General features: G+C 40.5%; 1 protein-coding gene across 1 annotated transcript in view; it reads left to right on the top strand.

Moving 5' to 3' along the window:
* cd164l2 (CD164 sialomucin-like 2) overlaps positions 1 to 14446 on the top strand; it is a 45706-nt gene extending 31260 nt beyond the window's left edge. The window contains exons 4-6 of the mRNA XM_060847564.1: positions 2309 to 2344; positions 6540 to 6705; positions 14137 to 14446. Of these exons, the coding sequence (XP_060703547.1) occupies positions 2309 to 2344; positions 6540 to 6705; positions 14137 to 14143 (209 nt within the window). The 3' untranslated portion in view covers positions 14144 to 14446. The remainder of the gene's footprint in view (positions 1 to 2308; positions 2345 to 6539; positions 6706 to 14136) is intronic.
* The last annotated feature ends 1202 nt before the right edge of the window (positions 14447 to 15648 follow it).

Genomic DNA, 15648 nt, shown 5'->3' with positions numbered 1-15648 from the left:
ATTACACCACCACATTGAGTTACTCTCAGTTGGAATAGGTTATAATGGTGAGGAAATAAAAAGAAAAGAGGATTTTGCAAGAGGTGGACTAGATGGTGCAAAAATGTTAGTGTTTTTTTTATTTTAGTTAGGCTTGTGTAACAAATCAAAACGTTTTTGAAAGCAGGAATAATTGTTAGAGGCATGCTCCTTCAAGGAAATGTGATTTCAACTTAAATGCTGTCCACTCAGTTAGAAATAATCCTGTAAATGTTACTGTTCTGTCTCCTCGGCTCTATCTTTCCTTGCTACTCCTCCTATCTTCAATGCCACTAATGCTGTGACTACCTCCATTTCTGCAGGTAAAATGAAAGCAATTATTCACTAAAACACACACACACTCTTGTGGGATCAACTACAGTATTTGATAGTTTCCTTTTAAAGTTTAATTTTGATGGTTACGACTGTTTTTCAGTCCTTGAACTCTTGTACCACACATTATAACACTGAAGGACTGAGTTTTGAATTCCATTATCTATCAGTTCTGCTCATGCCCATAGGGTAGGTATTGAGTGCAGATTTCAGGCTGTACAGTGCAGTCTGTTTGTGTGAAGTAGTAAAACTCTAATGCAACAGCCCACCACTTATCAGTTTGCTGTGAGAACTTGCTCCATGAAGCTTGTCTTTTGTATCTTTAGATTTAGATTACTTACAGTGTGGAAACAGGCCCTTCGGCCCAACAAGTCCATACCGACCTGCCGAAGCGCAACCCACCTATACCCCTACATTTACCCCTACCTAACACTACAGGCAATTTAGCATGGCCAATTCACCTGACCCACACATCTTTTGGACTGTGGGAGGAAACCGGAGCAAACCCACGCAGACACGGGGAGAACGTGCAAACTCCACACAGTCTGTCGCCTGAGTCGGGAATTGAACCCGGGTCTCAGGCGCTGTGAGTATATCTGCATGCACTTTTTCCTTTGTGTATGTTTTGGGGGGAGAGGGGGTTAGCAATTTTGATATTCCACATCCCATTGACACATTTTACAAAGGAGACCTGCATTTAAGATGAGGGGAAAATTGAAAAGAGATGTGGGGCACATTTCCTACATGAAGAGTGGTCAGAGTCTGGAACATGCTGCCAGGGGTGGTGGTGAAGGCAGATACAATCGGGGCATTTAAGAGACATTTTAGATAAGCACATGATTATTGCAAGGAATGGAGGGATATGGACTCAGGGCAGTCAGAAGGGATTAGTTTAATTTGTCATGTTTGGCACAACATTGTGGGCTACAGAGTCTGTTCTATGTCCTAGATGCAGTGCTAGTGTGTGGGAGGATTTTAAAGTACTCATGGCAAGGACTTCAAGAATTTTTCATATTGGAGCTGAAATACATTCTTGATTCCAAACTCCATACACTGAGATAATTGATTAACAAAATAATAGAGGTGATAACACTCTGACCACAAACTGGTTCCAATACACTGCAATGTGTTTTGAACTTGAGTGAGCAGAGGTATCAACCTCAGTCAAAGACTTGACTAAATTTTCTGTTTCTCTCTGCTCTCTGAATCCATTTCAATGTGCTTGGTTGTATTGTAAGAGCAGTGAAAGTTTATTTTTTCTTCCTTTAAAATTGGTAGCCAGTTTCTGTATGGTGTACTGGTTCATCGTTGGCTGTTGGGAGGGGGGATCCACTAACTGGACTGCCCCTTTGCAATGTAGTGTGATTCCAATGGCATGGGTTCAACTCCTATACCAGCTGAAATTAGTGAACTTCATGTCTTCTCAACGTTACCCCCACCTGTGTCCCCCTGTCTGAGTGACTTTACCTCTTGATCAGCTGGACTATTAGTATGAACCCATATATTCAATTTCATCTGCCCTCCTGTTGAATCCTGCACTTCTCTAACCTGTTCATGTTTGGAATCATTTTGTGTTTGATTATTGTACGCTGCAGAATGTGAGAGCTGGTGATTTATCAATCCCCTCTGAGGCAGCAGTGGCTCAATATTTCATACTGTGTCCTGTAAGCATCATTAGGATCACGAGGTTTGAGTGATGGACTTCATCTGTCCCAGTGATTTTGATCTGATGTAAAATATCTGGGAATTATTTGAAGAATTGTAGTGCCATTTTTATTCTATTCCTTTTGCTTCCACCATGTACATCTGATTCTCTCGTTTTTCAACAAAATAGCTGGGTTAAAGGGGTATGCACCTTTTTTCAATCGTGGCGATAGAAATGTGTATTAATAACTGAGATTTAATTTTTACATTAATCAGACTTTGTTTATTTTTTCTCTTCCTGCTGAATTAACAGCTGCCACTACTGCTAAAGAAGCTTCATCCACTGCAGGTACAGTCTATTCACTAACAGTGATATGTTCTGCTTATTGACAATAGGAGGTACTTTGCATGATGTATTACTAACTCTCCACTGGAAACACTAGCTTGTTTATTGCGTTTTTGTTTTGTGCTGTAAACGTATTATCGAACTTTTTTTTCATCAGGATACATATTTTTGAGGAATTGTAATCCTTTCACTCCATCCTATTGCTGCCTGTCTGGATGCACAGTTGGGAGAAGTTGACCTTCCATCTTGTTGATGGGTGAAAACAGAAAGCATAAAGACTGTTTGCATTGTCTTTGTAAAAGTCAAGTATTATTCTTTTTAAGGAAAAACGCTTATTTAAATTTTCACCATTCAGATGCAAATGTAACAGCATCCCCCTCAACCTGTAAATAGTTATGCTGCTCAGAAAGCTGCAAATTTCATAAAGGGTTTTTTGCCTTCAGAATGGATGAGCCTTTTTACTTTAAAAATTAGGCTGTACTGTATTGGTAACCTCTTCTTTCCATGGTGTTTACCATCTGCTCATCAATAGTTTAGTGGACAATTTAAACTAATTGTGAAGTTGAGGAGTCAAATCCCGATATTGCTTCTCTGGGGGTGGGTGTGGAAAGAAGGAGCTTCTATCATCAATTTGGACAACTTTTGTAATTTTAATGCATTGCATGTTGGATAAAATAGTATCGTTCATTTCAAGTTCTTGTGGAGAATACCAGAAACCCCTCAAACTTTTTAAAAAGTACTTAAATATCGTAACATTCAAGGGTATGAGCCAGGTGCTGGGAAGTGAGACTGCTGTAGATTTGGCGCAGACCTGATAGGCTGAACAGCCTCCTCTATACTGTGAGATCCTATCCCCTTCTACAGACCTGGTGAAGAATATGCTGCTTTCAGTTAGCATGTTCCAGGGGTTAAGTGATTATTTGTACAGCAACATATAACTTGCTGATCCGTCCCTCCCTCAGCAGTAATGATCTCACATGTTGCATCCCCAACTCATCTGACCCTCTGCTCTTGAAAGATGTAAAAGGCATACCTAACCACAGCCCTAACTAATCTTCACCGCTTTAAATTACATTGAGAAAGATACTTTCCACTCTGAGAAACCTTGCTTAATTGAGTAAAGACCTAAAGATGTATAAAACCACTCAATTCTGGAAGTTTAAATTGAATAACCTTTTATTCACTGGCAGTAATTTGGAAGTAGCATAATTAAGAAATTGTTGCTATGTATTGACTCCATTTTTAAAGAAATTAAAATGACTTGGCTTAGAGTTGGGAATCACTTCAATTGCACCATGCTTTAGTAAATCTATTGAACAGCGTAGCCTTTTAACAATGTGTATTGAGGAAATGTTCAACCATTCTGGCTCAAAATGGCCTTAAAATCAATCCGTCTTTTGACTGAATGCAAAGAGTTCCCCAGTTATGATGGCAATTGTTGGTTTTAGGAACTTTGCTTCTCTCTCAAGCTGATACAGTCAATTAAAATAAATTGGATCTAGCGTACCCATTGTTTTCCTTCGATTCGGAGTTCCTGTCTGCTAAGGATCACTGGTTTCTGTTGTAGATCTGTCTGGACAGTACTGGCCTGTCCAATCTCCAGGTGGGCCACATGGTCAGGATGACCCCTGAAATACTGGAATCTGAAACGCAAGAACAAACACTAGACATATTCTAGAAACCTTGCTTGGGGTTATTAAGTCGTGCATTTTATGCTGACTTTTCTTTTTCTTTCTCCTGGCTAGGATGGACAGTTGTCTTGGTTCCATTTTGGTTCACTTTTCTTCCGCTTTGCTTCCCATTTCTCTGCCACCCTTCCCTCCTTTCGAAAAGTTTGAGAGCAGAAGTTTATCACAAAGATCTGTAGGTAATGATGAGTCAGTGTTGTGCCTACAGTGTTCTACCAGTTAGAAAATATGTTCTCAACTGCAATCAAAGTGACCACTTAATCTGGCAAAAGTGGTCTGCAAGATTTAAATGCACAAATCCTAAACAACATGTGCTCCTTAACCCCTCTCTTTCTGGGAGGGGTACATGTACAGAAATGCCTAAACACTTGGTTCCCTGACAATCTGATTATAAATTGGATACTGGTTACCACTTAAGATGACTTTCATTAATTTGCCTGCATCAGGTTACTGAAATGGCCAAATCTTGAGTGCTCCATATTCATAACTAATGATCAGAAAATGAGCATCATGGATTCTGTGGGCACTCCGGTGTTCTTTTGATGAAGGTTTCACAGAGTAACTAAGCTGCGTGGAAATCTGAGTTTAAACAGCCCGTAATCCAGGTTTGATTCAAATTTCAGAGGCAAATGGTCTGAGGTGTTCAGGATAGAATAATTTTTCTTTAACATATTCAAGGGTTTTAATAAATTCTGATTTTTCAGCCTCCAATCTCAGCTCATCCTGCCAACTGTAGCTGTTGTGCACTCAGGTCCTTGCCTTCTAACTTCTCCTCTCCCCTGAGGTGTGGTGATCCTCTGGTTAAACCACCACTGGTCGCCCCTCTATTGAGAGCAGCCCTGTCTCTGGTAAGACTGCGGCGACTTTACCCCCTCACTGTGGCTGTTGCAGCAGTTGCACAATTATGTTTTCTGAGGAAAGGTCACTGGACCCGAAACATCAATGCCTTCTCTCCACAGATGCTGCCAGACCTGCTGAGCTTTTCTAGCAATATCTGATTTCCAGCATCTGCAGTTGGTTCTTTTTCTTTAATGTAATCTTCTAATCAGTCTATTCTGCAGAATAGGTAGTGACCATGCTCTTTAATGCAAACTGGGTGCTGAATTGTGGAACTTGACACTAAGTCTTTACTCAAATCTATTCCTAGTTGAAGCTTTTAATCTCGAAGGCAGGTTTTTAGAAAATTCTCACATGCTGTATAGACTGCGTTGTTAGATGTTTTTAAAGAAATGTTGCTTTTATCCTCTGTTTTGCTTTTGGAAATCCTTCTTTACATTAGCCTTCATCCTTTTTCAGAATTATTGTCTTTTAATATGCATTTTTCATGAAGATTTTGAGCCTGCAGGAGGCGGTAAAGACCGGAGGAGAGTGGCTCTGTGTTGGTTTCTGTTGTAAATACTGGAAGCCGCCTTGGGCAATCCATCTCTCCACCGATTAATTCAATTTAACTAAATTTGTTGGGACCCATACCTGACTAGCTATTTACTTGCTTTATTGTTATGTGGGAGCACTGATAGGAAAAGGGTTTAGTTCAGGGGTGAACACTGAGAAACTTTTTTCAGATACATGCTTTTGTGTAACATCTCTTTAATAATATTGATAGGAAGGAATGATTTGAGTTTTTTGTTTTTTGTTCATGCACAAATTAATTTAACTTGTAAACCTGACCAAGGTGACTCTGATCTATTGTGCTGAGAAAAGACACGCCGCATGGACTCACTGGAAGAGTAGCCATGTTCAAAATGCTTTTGCTCCATACCTGTCCAGGCTGTACCTCTGTAATCTGGCAAACTTGGAGCCAGGGCTTTCCTGGAGCAGGGAATTGCCAGATTTCAGAAGGGCACCTGTCCCTGAGCTCCGCTATCTCACTCGATGTCTCGGGAAAAGAGATTCATTTCCATAATCAATTGCTCACTCCTTCAATACAATACTGTGACATGTGAATTGAGAGGTTCTTGTATAAGGCATTGATTGACTCTGACTATGAAATGAGCAGCGTTTATTACATTGGCTCCAACCATCCTACTGATAACCCACATGCAGGTGGTGCGAGACATGACCGGGAGCTCCATTGTTTCCAATGGAGCAGGAGTATGTGTAACAGTTTGCTAAGATCCTAGTACTTATGCTAGAACAAACCTATTACTGCTGTCATGCAGCAAGTCCTCTTTTTATCTAAGAGCAGTGTCTCTTCTGTAGATGCTAGACAGTGGTGTACCATTAATCACTAAATGGACCCAGGAGCTTTGACAAAGGGTCAGTTAGACTCGAAACATCAGCCCTTTTCTCTCCTTAGAGATGCTGCCAGACTTGCTGAGATTTTCCAGCACTTTCTCTTTTTTTGGTTCCAGGACCCAGGAGGATTGGTCACTGAAATACCTCACGGTGATATTCTGGTGGATATGACGAGGGATGGGGGGGCAAAGACCGCAGGGGCTTCAATTGGGCGAACTGTTGTGGAGCTCTTTTGTGTTTTTTTTAAAAAGGTGGATGTTTTCCTTTCATTACAGAATCTGACATCACCACTGAGATTCCAACAACGACTCCTGTGTATTCACCCTCCAGCTTTGACCCAGCCAGTTTCATTGGAGGAATTGTCTTGGTTCTGGGAGCTGAGGCAGCATTTTTCTTTGCAGTCAAGTTCTTCAAGGCACGAGATGGAACCTACCAAACTCTGTAAGCACTGACCTGCCTTCTGAATGTGGCATGCTGATCATTGTTGTCCTGCTGTGTACTTTGTTTTACCCCCAACTCCTTGTTTGCCATTTCATCCAATGTTCATGTTGCATGTGCCCCCTCCTGCATGCTTTGTTTGCTGATGGCTAAAGCTTTAATGTTGTCACTTGTCTTCTGTTCAAACGTATTGAATCACTCATTAGGTCAGAAAAGAGCAGGTAAATGTCGTTATAAATAGACTTACAGTCGGTGTCAGGAAAAAATAGTGCAGCTGTTAAATTTTCTTATATTGAAAGTTTTTCCTCCTGAAAAATCCCTTCTACTTGTCCTATGTCCTGTATTCTTTTTAAACAGCAAGAAAGTTTTAATATTTTATAATCTTTGGTGAGAATTCAGGATAAAGTGAGTGGGACATGAGGAATTAATCCTTTACCTTCAAATTTTATGTTAGGAAAACTGTTTTTATACACCATGCTAAACTGGGAGAGGAGATAGAATAGGAGGTCAGGTATAGAATTCAAGTCAACCAAAAAAAATGTAGATGACTGATTTTAAATGTGCCACCAATGCAGTTATGAAGTGTTAACTCTCCACTCTGGTTTCAATGGGTAATGACGTTTTAGTAAACGCAGCACAACCTCTTCATTTGCAAGAGAAATCTCAGACACAACTGCAGGTATTTGTGTTCCAAGGATCTGAAACAAAAATAGCAATTGCTGGTGAAACTCAGGTCTGGCAGCATCTGTGGAGAGAGAAACCGAGTGAATGTTTCAAATCCAGGTCGTGATCCTGATTAAGGGACATTGGACTCGATCAAAAACAGCACAGCTTTAAAGAAAGAAAAGGAAAATTTGTAATGAGCACTTGAAAGAGCCTTTCGTGAATGCAGTGTAGTGGGGTCCCTCTGAAATTTGGAAAGAAGTGAAATAGCACTGCTGTGATGAGACTGGAGGGTCATATTGAATTGATGCATTGCAATATACTAAAAGCCCTTCGTTATTATCTGGTGTCGTGGGTCCTTCTAATGCAGTGTTAAGAATCTGATCAGCACAAGTGGCTTCTACCATCCATTTCCATAGCTTCAGATTGACATCTAGATAGTCTAATTAATAAACTAGAGTCAAGAACGGGGTGCTGGAAAAGCACAGCAGGTCAGGCAGCATCTGAGGAGCAGGAGAGTCGATCTTTCGGGTAAGAGCCCTTCATCATGAAGGGCATCAGGGTATTCCTGATGAAGTGCTTATGCCCGAAACATCGATTCTCCTGCTCCTCGGATGCTGTCTGACCTGCTGTGCTTTTCCAGCACCACATTCTTGACTCTGATCTCCAGCAGCTGCAGTCCTCCTCACTTTTTCGCCACCTGATTAATAAACTAGTTAAACAGTGTTATCTCGCAGTTCCCTAATGTAGCAGTATTGCTTCTGTGCACCATATTATGCCTTGGGTTTATGCATTCAATCCAAAAAATCTTCAGTGCAAAGATAATTGCAACAAAAACCAGTCAGCTAAGATGGAGTTTGCACCTGCACTGCTTACTCTGAGTATTGCCCACCATTTTGTTTTGACTGGGAGACTGTCAGGAACCTGTGGGTTTGAACAACTCTGGTTACTTTAATTGAAAGTTGTTCTTTAATTGAAACCTCTCGCATGTTTGTGTGGTTTGTCCCCTCATTCTGAACACCATTGCCAAATGTGTGGACTTCCCTCTGTTATTTGCCAGCTAGTTACCTGTTGAAGTGTTTTGTGTGTGTGAGTGAGATGGTGCTCATAAGCTAATTATGGGCAGCATCAGAACTAGGACTAATCTTGGCCAGGTTCAAGAAATACCCACTAACTTTGCGAGTTCCAACTTGCTAGTATTTGGTTCCAATCTACCAGAGTCATTCAAAAAAACCGAAAGAACTGTGGATGCTGGAAATTGGAAACAAAAACAGAAATGGCTGGAAAAGCTCAGCAGGTCTCGCAGCATCTGTGGAGAGAGATCAAAGTTAACATTTCAGGTTGTGACCCTTCCTCAGATCTTCTGTTAACTAGGAAAAAGTTGGGTTTCCTTTATGCAGGAGATAATGGGTAAGGAGTAAAGGATAGGTGGACATAGAGCATTGTTCAGCCACTTCCTTAGATATATGCTCCTGGATCACAGGTTAAAAGTGGCCATTTACACTTGCAACTCTTTTTTTTAATAGTCCAATAATGATCACTGGCCGTTGGCTCCCACATGGTGTTCGGTGATCATTCCACTTTGGCTGATTTCTAGCCCAACCCCAATTACTCCACTCTTGCCCCCAACCCCCACCACACTTTTTTATTTGCTCAAAACCCCTTGATCACTTTTTTTTTTCCCTGACCAGATTTGTTTTTAAAAATATGTTCTTCTATTTTTAAATTCCATGGGAGTGGAGTAGGAGGGATGCATGCATAGGGTGATGTGGGCTTTTATTTTTATTTTAATGCTTAAAAACTTGCTACCTGACTGACATTTCAATGGGGAGGGATGGGGAAATATGAAGAAATCTTATCACATCCAGTTCTGTTTCCATTGGGTGGCATTTATTAAATCTTTACTAGACAGTTGGGGGTGAGATTGCTCAAGTAGTGAGAAACAATGAAAGATTAATTCAGTTCATTAATTCGAAGATTTAGATTAGATTCCCTAGGCCTTTTCGGCCCAACAAGTCCACACCGACCCTCGAAGATCTACCTAACAATATGGGCAATTTGGCATGGCCAGTTCCTCTAACCTGCATATCTTTGGACTGTGGGAGGAAACCCATGCAGACATTGGAAGAATGTGATGTGCAAATTCCACATACAGTTGCCCAAGGCTGGAATCGAACCCAGATTCCTGGCACTGAGGCAGCAGTGCCAACTATTGAGCTACTGTGCTGTCCTTCATTGATGCCAAGATTAACATCCTTAACGAGAAATGCTTGTAATGTAAAAGTACTGCTACAGTTTCTTTGCTGGTTTGCATTGTCTGCTTCATTTGTCTTTTTTTTGTTTTGTTTCATCTTAACACATGCTGCAAATAGTGAGGAGCCACAGTAGATTGTGTAAGGTCTGGCTACAACCTGACTCGCCTATAAAGGAAGTAATAGCTTGCCCTTCACATGAACAAGAAAACAAAATTTCATTTACTTTTAATGTCTTTATAACATGCACTGCAGTGCATTTTTACTTGTGTGTTGTGCATTTGTCACGATTCTGTTTACAATGATTCACCACTTAAATTTGAGAGATTTTAATGAATGCAGGGAGAGATCATACATTTTGGATACAGCTAATTGCTCCAATGTTGGACTAGTAAAAAGGGTGATGTTCCCGTAAATATGTAACTTTTTAAAAATCTGTTTTTATTCCTGATGTCTTGATTGGAACTGTGAAATATGAGAACTGTCCAAGTTGTCAGAATAACAACAGTTTAATTTTTCTGAAATCTTTTTTGAGTCGCTCAGTAAAATGAAAGTAGGGTGAATGTATAAAGTAGATTTCCCCTTGCTCCCCCCCCAATCTCCCCAAGATTCCTTTCTCTATTGCTTGAGTTGGGTTCAAAACTTACCCCTGGCTATCTCCCAGTGTAATTCTGAGCATTGAGTTTGAAGATGTTCGGGATGTTTTTTTGGGATTCAATTCCTGTCTCTTGTAAAATCTAGCTTGCTAACCCTAAAGTCTGACCCTGCTGCCAGAGGATGAGAGCTTTGTATAGCTAGATTCATAATAACTCCTAGTTTTCTACAATTTGGTACAGTCTTTTGCTGTAGTAACTATCAACTGTGCCAATAGTGGCCTGACCTTTGTACTGGTAAGCTACAATAATTGATGTTGGCAATGTTTGGCACCTATTACCCAGCAAAAGCCTGAGAGCTTCCTTTTTTGTTTTGTCTAAATGTTGTCAGTGAAAAGAGAATAGACTCCTGTCCAGTGTTTTAATTATTGCTCCATTACAGTCTACGTATTGAATGAGCATGAGTGAAATATTTAACATTTTTTTAAAAATCTTTGCTATTTGGGATGATAGCACAGTGTTTAAAAGAAAATTATTGATGTACAATGTGGTTATTTTTCTCAAACGAGGGGAACAACTCCCTCTGATAGACCCCTCCGGGGCTTGCTACCAGAGCTCGTGCGTGGATGCATCACTAGTGTTACTGTTATCTGTCTGCAGTATGCTTCAATATAGTCTCTCGATAGTCTCCTGTCTTTACTTTGCGTCTTTCTAACGTAGTCTGCACCCTGATGAAGTTTTTGATTCAAATGCATGTCTCATCACACCATTAACCCATGTGCTTTCTCTTTTTTTTGATAAGCACAGATGGTATTGGACTCTGAACATTTTAGATTGTTGGCTTTGAACTGTCTAAAAGTGATGTGTTGCAGACAGTAATGATCAGCAACCCAATCCTTTTTGATTTATGCCTTTTTTTTGTTTGCATTGTTCAAATATAACTTAAAGAAACAGCGTTTTAATATGGTTCAAGCAGCCAGTTGTTCAAACCTGTTTTGTGGTTTTGTTTTTGAAGAATGCCTTGATCTATTGAATGATAAGAATTATAGTTTGAAAGATGATTTTTTCCAAGTAGCAGTGTGAGGAGTGAAATTCTTTTAATATTGTGATTCTGTTTTTCTGAAAGTATTACTCCGACCAGTACACCTTGCCACGGTCTGTGCAGAGATTAGCATAATCAGTCAACTGAGCATCTTTTGCGCTCTTTCTTTCTCATCCGACAGTTGTGTATTTGGGGGTGTTGGGTAACATCTCAGTCGGATTTCAAACTGCAAACCAGGTATACTGTTGTGTGGTGGGGAGAATTTGTCAGAAACAATGTAATACCGCTTTGATCTTTACAGTCGCTAAATTAAGCAGGTCATACAGAACAGAAACAGACCCTTCAGTCCAACCAGTCTGTGCCAAACATAATCCCTAACTAAACTAGTCCCACCTGCCCATGCAAGGCCCATATCCCTCCAATCATTTCAAATTAATGTCTTTCAAATGTTGTATCCGTACCTGCATCCATCACTTCCTCTGGAAGCTCATTCTGCACACCCCACTCTCCAACTAAAGAAAATTGTCTTTTTAAAATAACTTCGTCTTTCTCCTCTGCCTTTTTAAAATAAAAGTGCTCCCTGTATATGAGCACCCCCCACCTACCTCAGGGAACAAACCTTTTTGCTATTCACCTTATTTATACCTCTTACGTTATAAACCTCAAAGGTCTCCCCTCCACTTCCTATGTTAGTGTAAATCATCAGTCTATTTTTTTTTGTTATAACTCAATCCCTCCATTCCCAGCAACATCCTGGTAAATCTCTGACCCTCTCCAGCCTCATAATATCCTTCCTATAGGGAGGCTGACCAGAATTGGACACAGTACTCTAGAAGGGGCCTCACCAATGTCTTGTACAACCTCATTATGACATCCCAACTCCAATACCCGAAGGTCTGAACAATGAAGGCAAGTGTGCTAAACACTGCCTGAACTAACAGTCTGTATGTGATGCAAATTTCAAAATTATGAAACTGAACTGTATTTATTCAAATTAAACACTATCTGTCACTCCTCAGCCCATTGACCCAATTGATCAAGATCTTTTTGAAATCTGAACTTTCTTCACTAGACTACCAATTTTGGTGTCATCTGCACGCTTACTAACCATACCCCCTCTAATCTCCTCTAAATCCTAATTGTAAATGGCAAAATGGATTAAGTACCGATCCCCATGGAAACCACTGGTCACAGGACTCCTGTCCAAAAAACACCACACCACCACCCTCTGTCTCCTGCTGTTCAGCCAGTTTTTGTATTAAGTTGGCCAGCTCTCCCTCTATCCCAGGTCCTAAGTGGTCAGCTTATTTTGCATTTGTCACTAAGTGTGGTGTGAGAATGCTGTTGTCATTCCTGCCATCTCCTGTTGTCAATGTTAAAATATGTTTTAAAACACGGTGTACTCTATCACATTTTGCATTGAGCTGTTTGAAGTAACATTATCTGCTCTTGTTGAGCAATACCTAGTCTGGTAAATGACAGCTAGAAAAGAGCTACTTAGAAGCAAAATATAGAATGTAAGCACAATAGAACAGTATGTACTGTTTCTGCCTGTACACTTAAGGGTTCATGGAGGAGGCAATTTAGCCATTTGTGGTTCTTTTTTGAAAATTCATCGTGCATTCTCCTATTTTTGTTTCTCCTTCAAGTTCCTTTTTATTTGGACACCAAAAACATGTCCACTATCGGGCAATGCTTTCCAATCCAATCTACTTTTTATTATCATGTGTATTTTGATACAACACTTTTTTTTTCAATGTATTTTGTATAGTGTTGCCACACTAGTACTGTCTTAAAACAGAAAGGTAAACCAAAACATAGAATATAAAGGCAGAAAAATGAAGAAACGTGTTCAATTTTACAGTCCCTATATAAAGCTTTAAATCCGTGATGGCAAATTAATGACTCACCGGGGATAGCAAGCAGAACCTTCAGCTTATTGCTAAATTGGAATTTTTCTATATCAAATTTAGTTTTGGAATTACAACAATTCTACTAGTGACTCACACTGCCTGTCTGACATAGATGACTTGCTTGTTCCACTTTCACCAGTTCTGTCATCATTTTATTTGCTGATGGGGAATGAGCAGTGCTAACAAACCCAGCACTTCCTTTTGGCTTGCCCTTGGTTGCCCTCAGAGTTCTGTAATTGGACGTTCAGCAACGTCTACTTGAGGTCCATCCCTTAATTAACATTTCAGCTGTTGTCCTCCCCCTTTGGCTTCTGTGTTTTCATTATCATTTTGTAATCCCTCTGTTCACCTTCTCCTCCCTGGCTCATGCACCCTCTTTCCCAGTAATATAGAGCACTCCATGAAGCCCTCCATTTCTCCATGAAGAAATTTGTTTAAAGCCAGTTCATTGTCGAATCACAAGTCGAGCGAAGTATTATCAGCTGGCCTGACGCTGAACACCCATGATGGCGGTCATTAAAGTTGTATTAATACAAGTCAGTTCATCACCTATTCCCAACGGAGCCCCTCTACTTTGTAGAAGGAGCTAAAGTAATTACACAGAAATAATTACCATGTACTTCACTTGAAATTTGGTATGACCTTCTGATTTACTTCTGCTGTATTTCATATTTGCAAATTGGTAGATTAGTAATTGACATTTTTTTGGATTCACAGTAACAACTATTGCTTTCGGTGTATTTCCAGTTGAGAGCAGTCTGGAAGGATGGGGTGGGGGAATATTGTAATTGTTTAAAACTGAAGTTGGAGAACTTTTAAAGATTGGGGTATGTTTATAAATTTAAACTTTGAACAACGGGCAAAGAATGCTGTGTCCTTATTTCAAAAGTATTGTGTATAATGTTAAGATATTTCACTGCTGTGATATTTGTGTTTTGCTGAATTAAAACAAATCTCTTCTGTTGGAATAGGATATAATCACAAGGATGGAAAGAATGGCTTTGAAGTGGCCAAAATAAATCTACTCATTTCCCAGCAAACACTATTAAATGAAGCTGTCTTCACTAATGCCACGTTTATATTGCATTATAGTGGAGGAGATTTAAGATTCTGTTTGCCTTTGACGTGGTGGATTGAATTGGCTACAAATACTAGAGTACATCCAGGACTGATGTTCTGTGCTATGACCCTCAGTAGCACTGTATTGAGATGATATTGTATACAGAGATCAAGTGAAAAGATCTTGTTAATAGTTTGGTGCTTTTTATGGACCAGACTACAGTGGCGTCTTTTTTTTTCAATAAAAGATCTTGATGCAGAGCCTGTTTGGTTTTTTGTTTTGGCTTTTTGAGACTTTTTTGGTTCAAGATCTAAATGTGTAAATGTTTAATTCCCTTCTGAGGTGAAATGTCACTTTATACTGGTTTCTGAAAGTTTGTGTGAAGCTCTGAGAACAGTAAAGATGATCAGACCAATACAACTCTAAAGAGTTTTGAGAATCAGTGCATTTAGAAACAATTTTGAAGAGTGAAATGTATGTTCCATACTCCTGTATGCTAGCAAGTACCATTTAATGTTACCAGTACACATACACAAAACCCTGAGCCAGAATCAGGTCGTCGACGAATGATTCAGCACCAGGTTCCCCATGAACATGAGATGCGAGTAAAGGAGAGAGGCGGCGCCCATACCGCCGCACTCAGACCAGAATCGAATGGCGATACGCATCGACCAGAGTCAGTTATCCTAGGCCAACTAGTGATCCACCGCGCTAGGGTATCATTACATTTAGGCAGGATTCTGACTTCGAGGCGTTCAGTCATAATCCCACAGATGGTAGCTTCGCACCGTTGGCTCCTCAGCCAAGCTCACTCAAATGTCTGAATCTGCGGTTCCTCTCGTACTGAGCAGGATTACTATTGCAACATCAGAAGGGTAAAACTAACCTGTCTCATAACGGTCTAAACCCAGCTCACGTTCCCTATTAGTGGGTGAACAATCCAACGCTTGGTGAATTCTGCTTCACAATGATTGGAAGAGCTGACATCGAAGGAACAAAAAGTGACGTTGCTATGAACGCTTGGCCGCCACAAGCCAGTTATCCCTGTGGTAACTTTTCTGACACCTCCTGCTTAAAATCCAAAAGGTCAGAAGGATCGTGAGGCCCCGCTTTCATAGTCTGTACTTGTACTGAAAATCAACATCAAGTGAGCTTTTACCCTTCTGCTCCACGGGAGGTTTCTGTCCTCCTTTTGAGCTAGCCTTAGGACACCTGCGTTACAGTGTGACAGGTGTACCGCCCCAGTCCAACTCCCCACCTGCCACTGTCCCCGGAGCGGGTCGCGCTTGGGCGCTTCCGACCAGAAGCGAGAGCCCCTCGGGGTTTGCCTCACCGGGTAAGTGAAAAAATGATGAGTAGTGGTATTTCACCGGCGGCCAAAGCCTCCCACTTATTCTACACCTCTCATGTCTCTTCACAGTGC

The sequence above is a fragment of the Hemiscyllium ocellatum genome, chromosome 30 (assembly GCF_020745735.1).
Source record: "Hemiscyllium ocellatum isolate sHemOce1 chromosome 30, sHemOce1.pat.X.cur, whole genome shotgun sequence".
Lineage (NCBI taxonomy): Eukaryota > Metazoa > Chordata > Chondrichthyes > Orectolobiformes > Hemiscylliidae > Hemiscyllium > Hemiscyllium ocellatum.
Note: the sequence above shows the minus strand (reverse complement) of the source record. Positions and strands in the feature narration are given on the sequence as shown.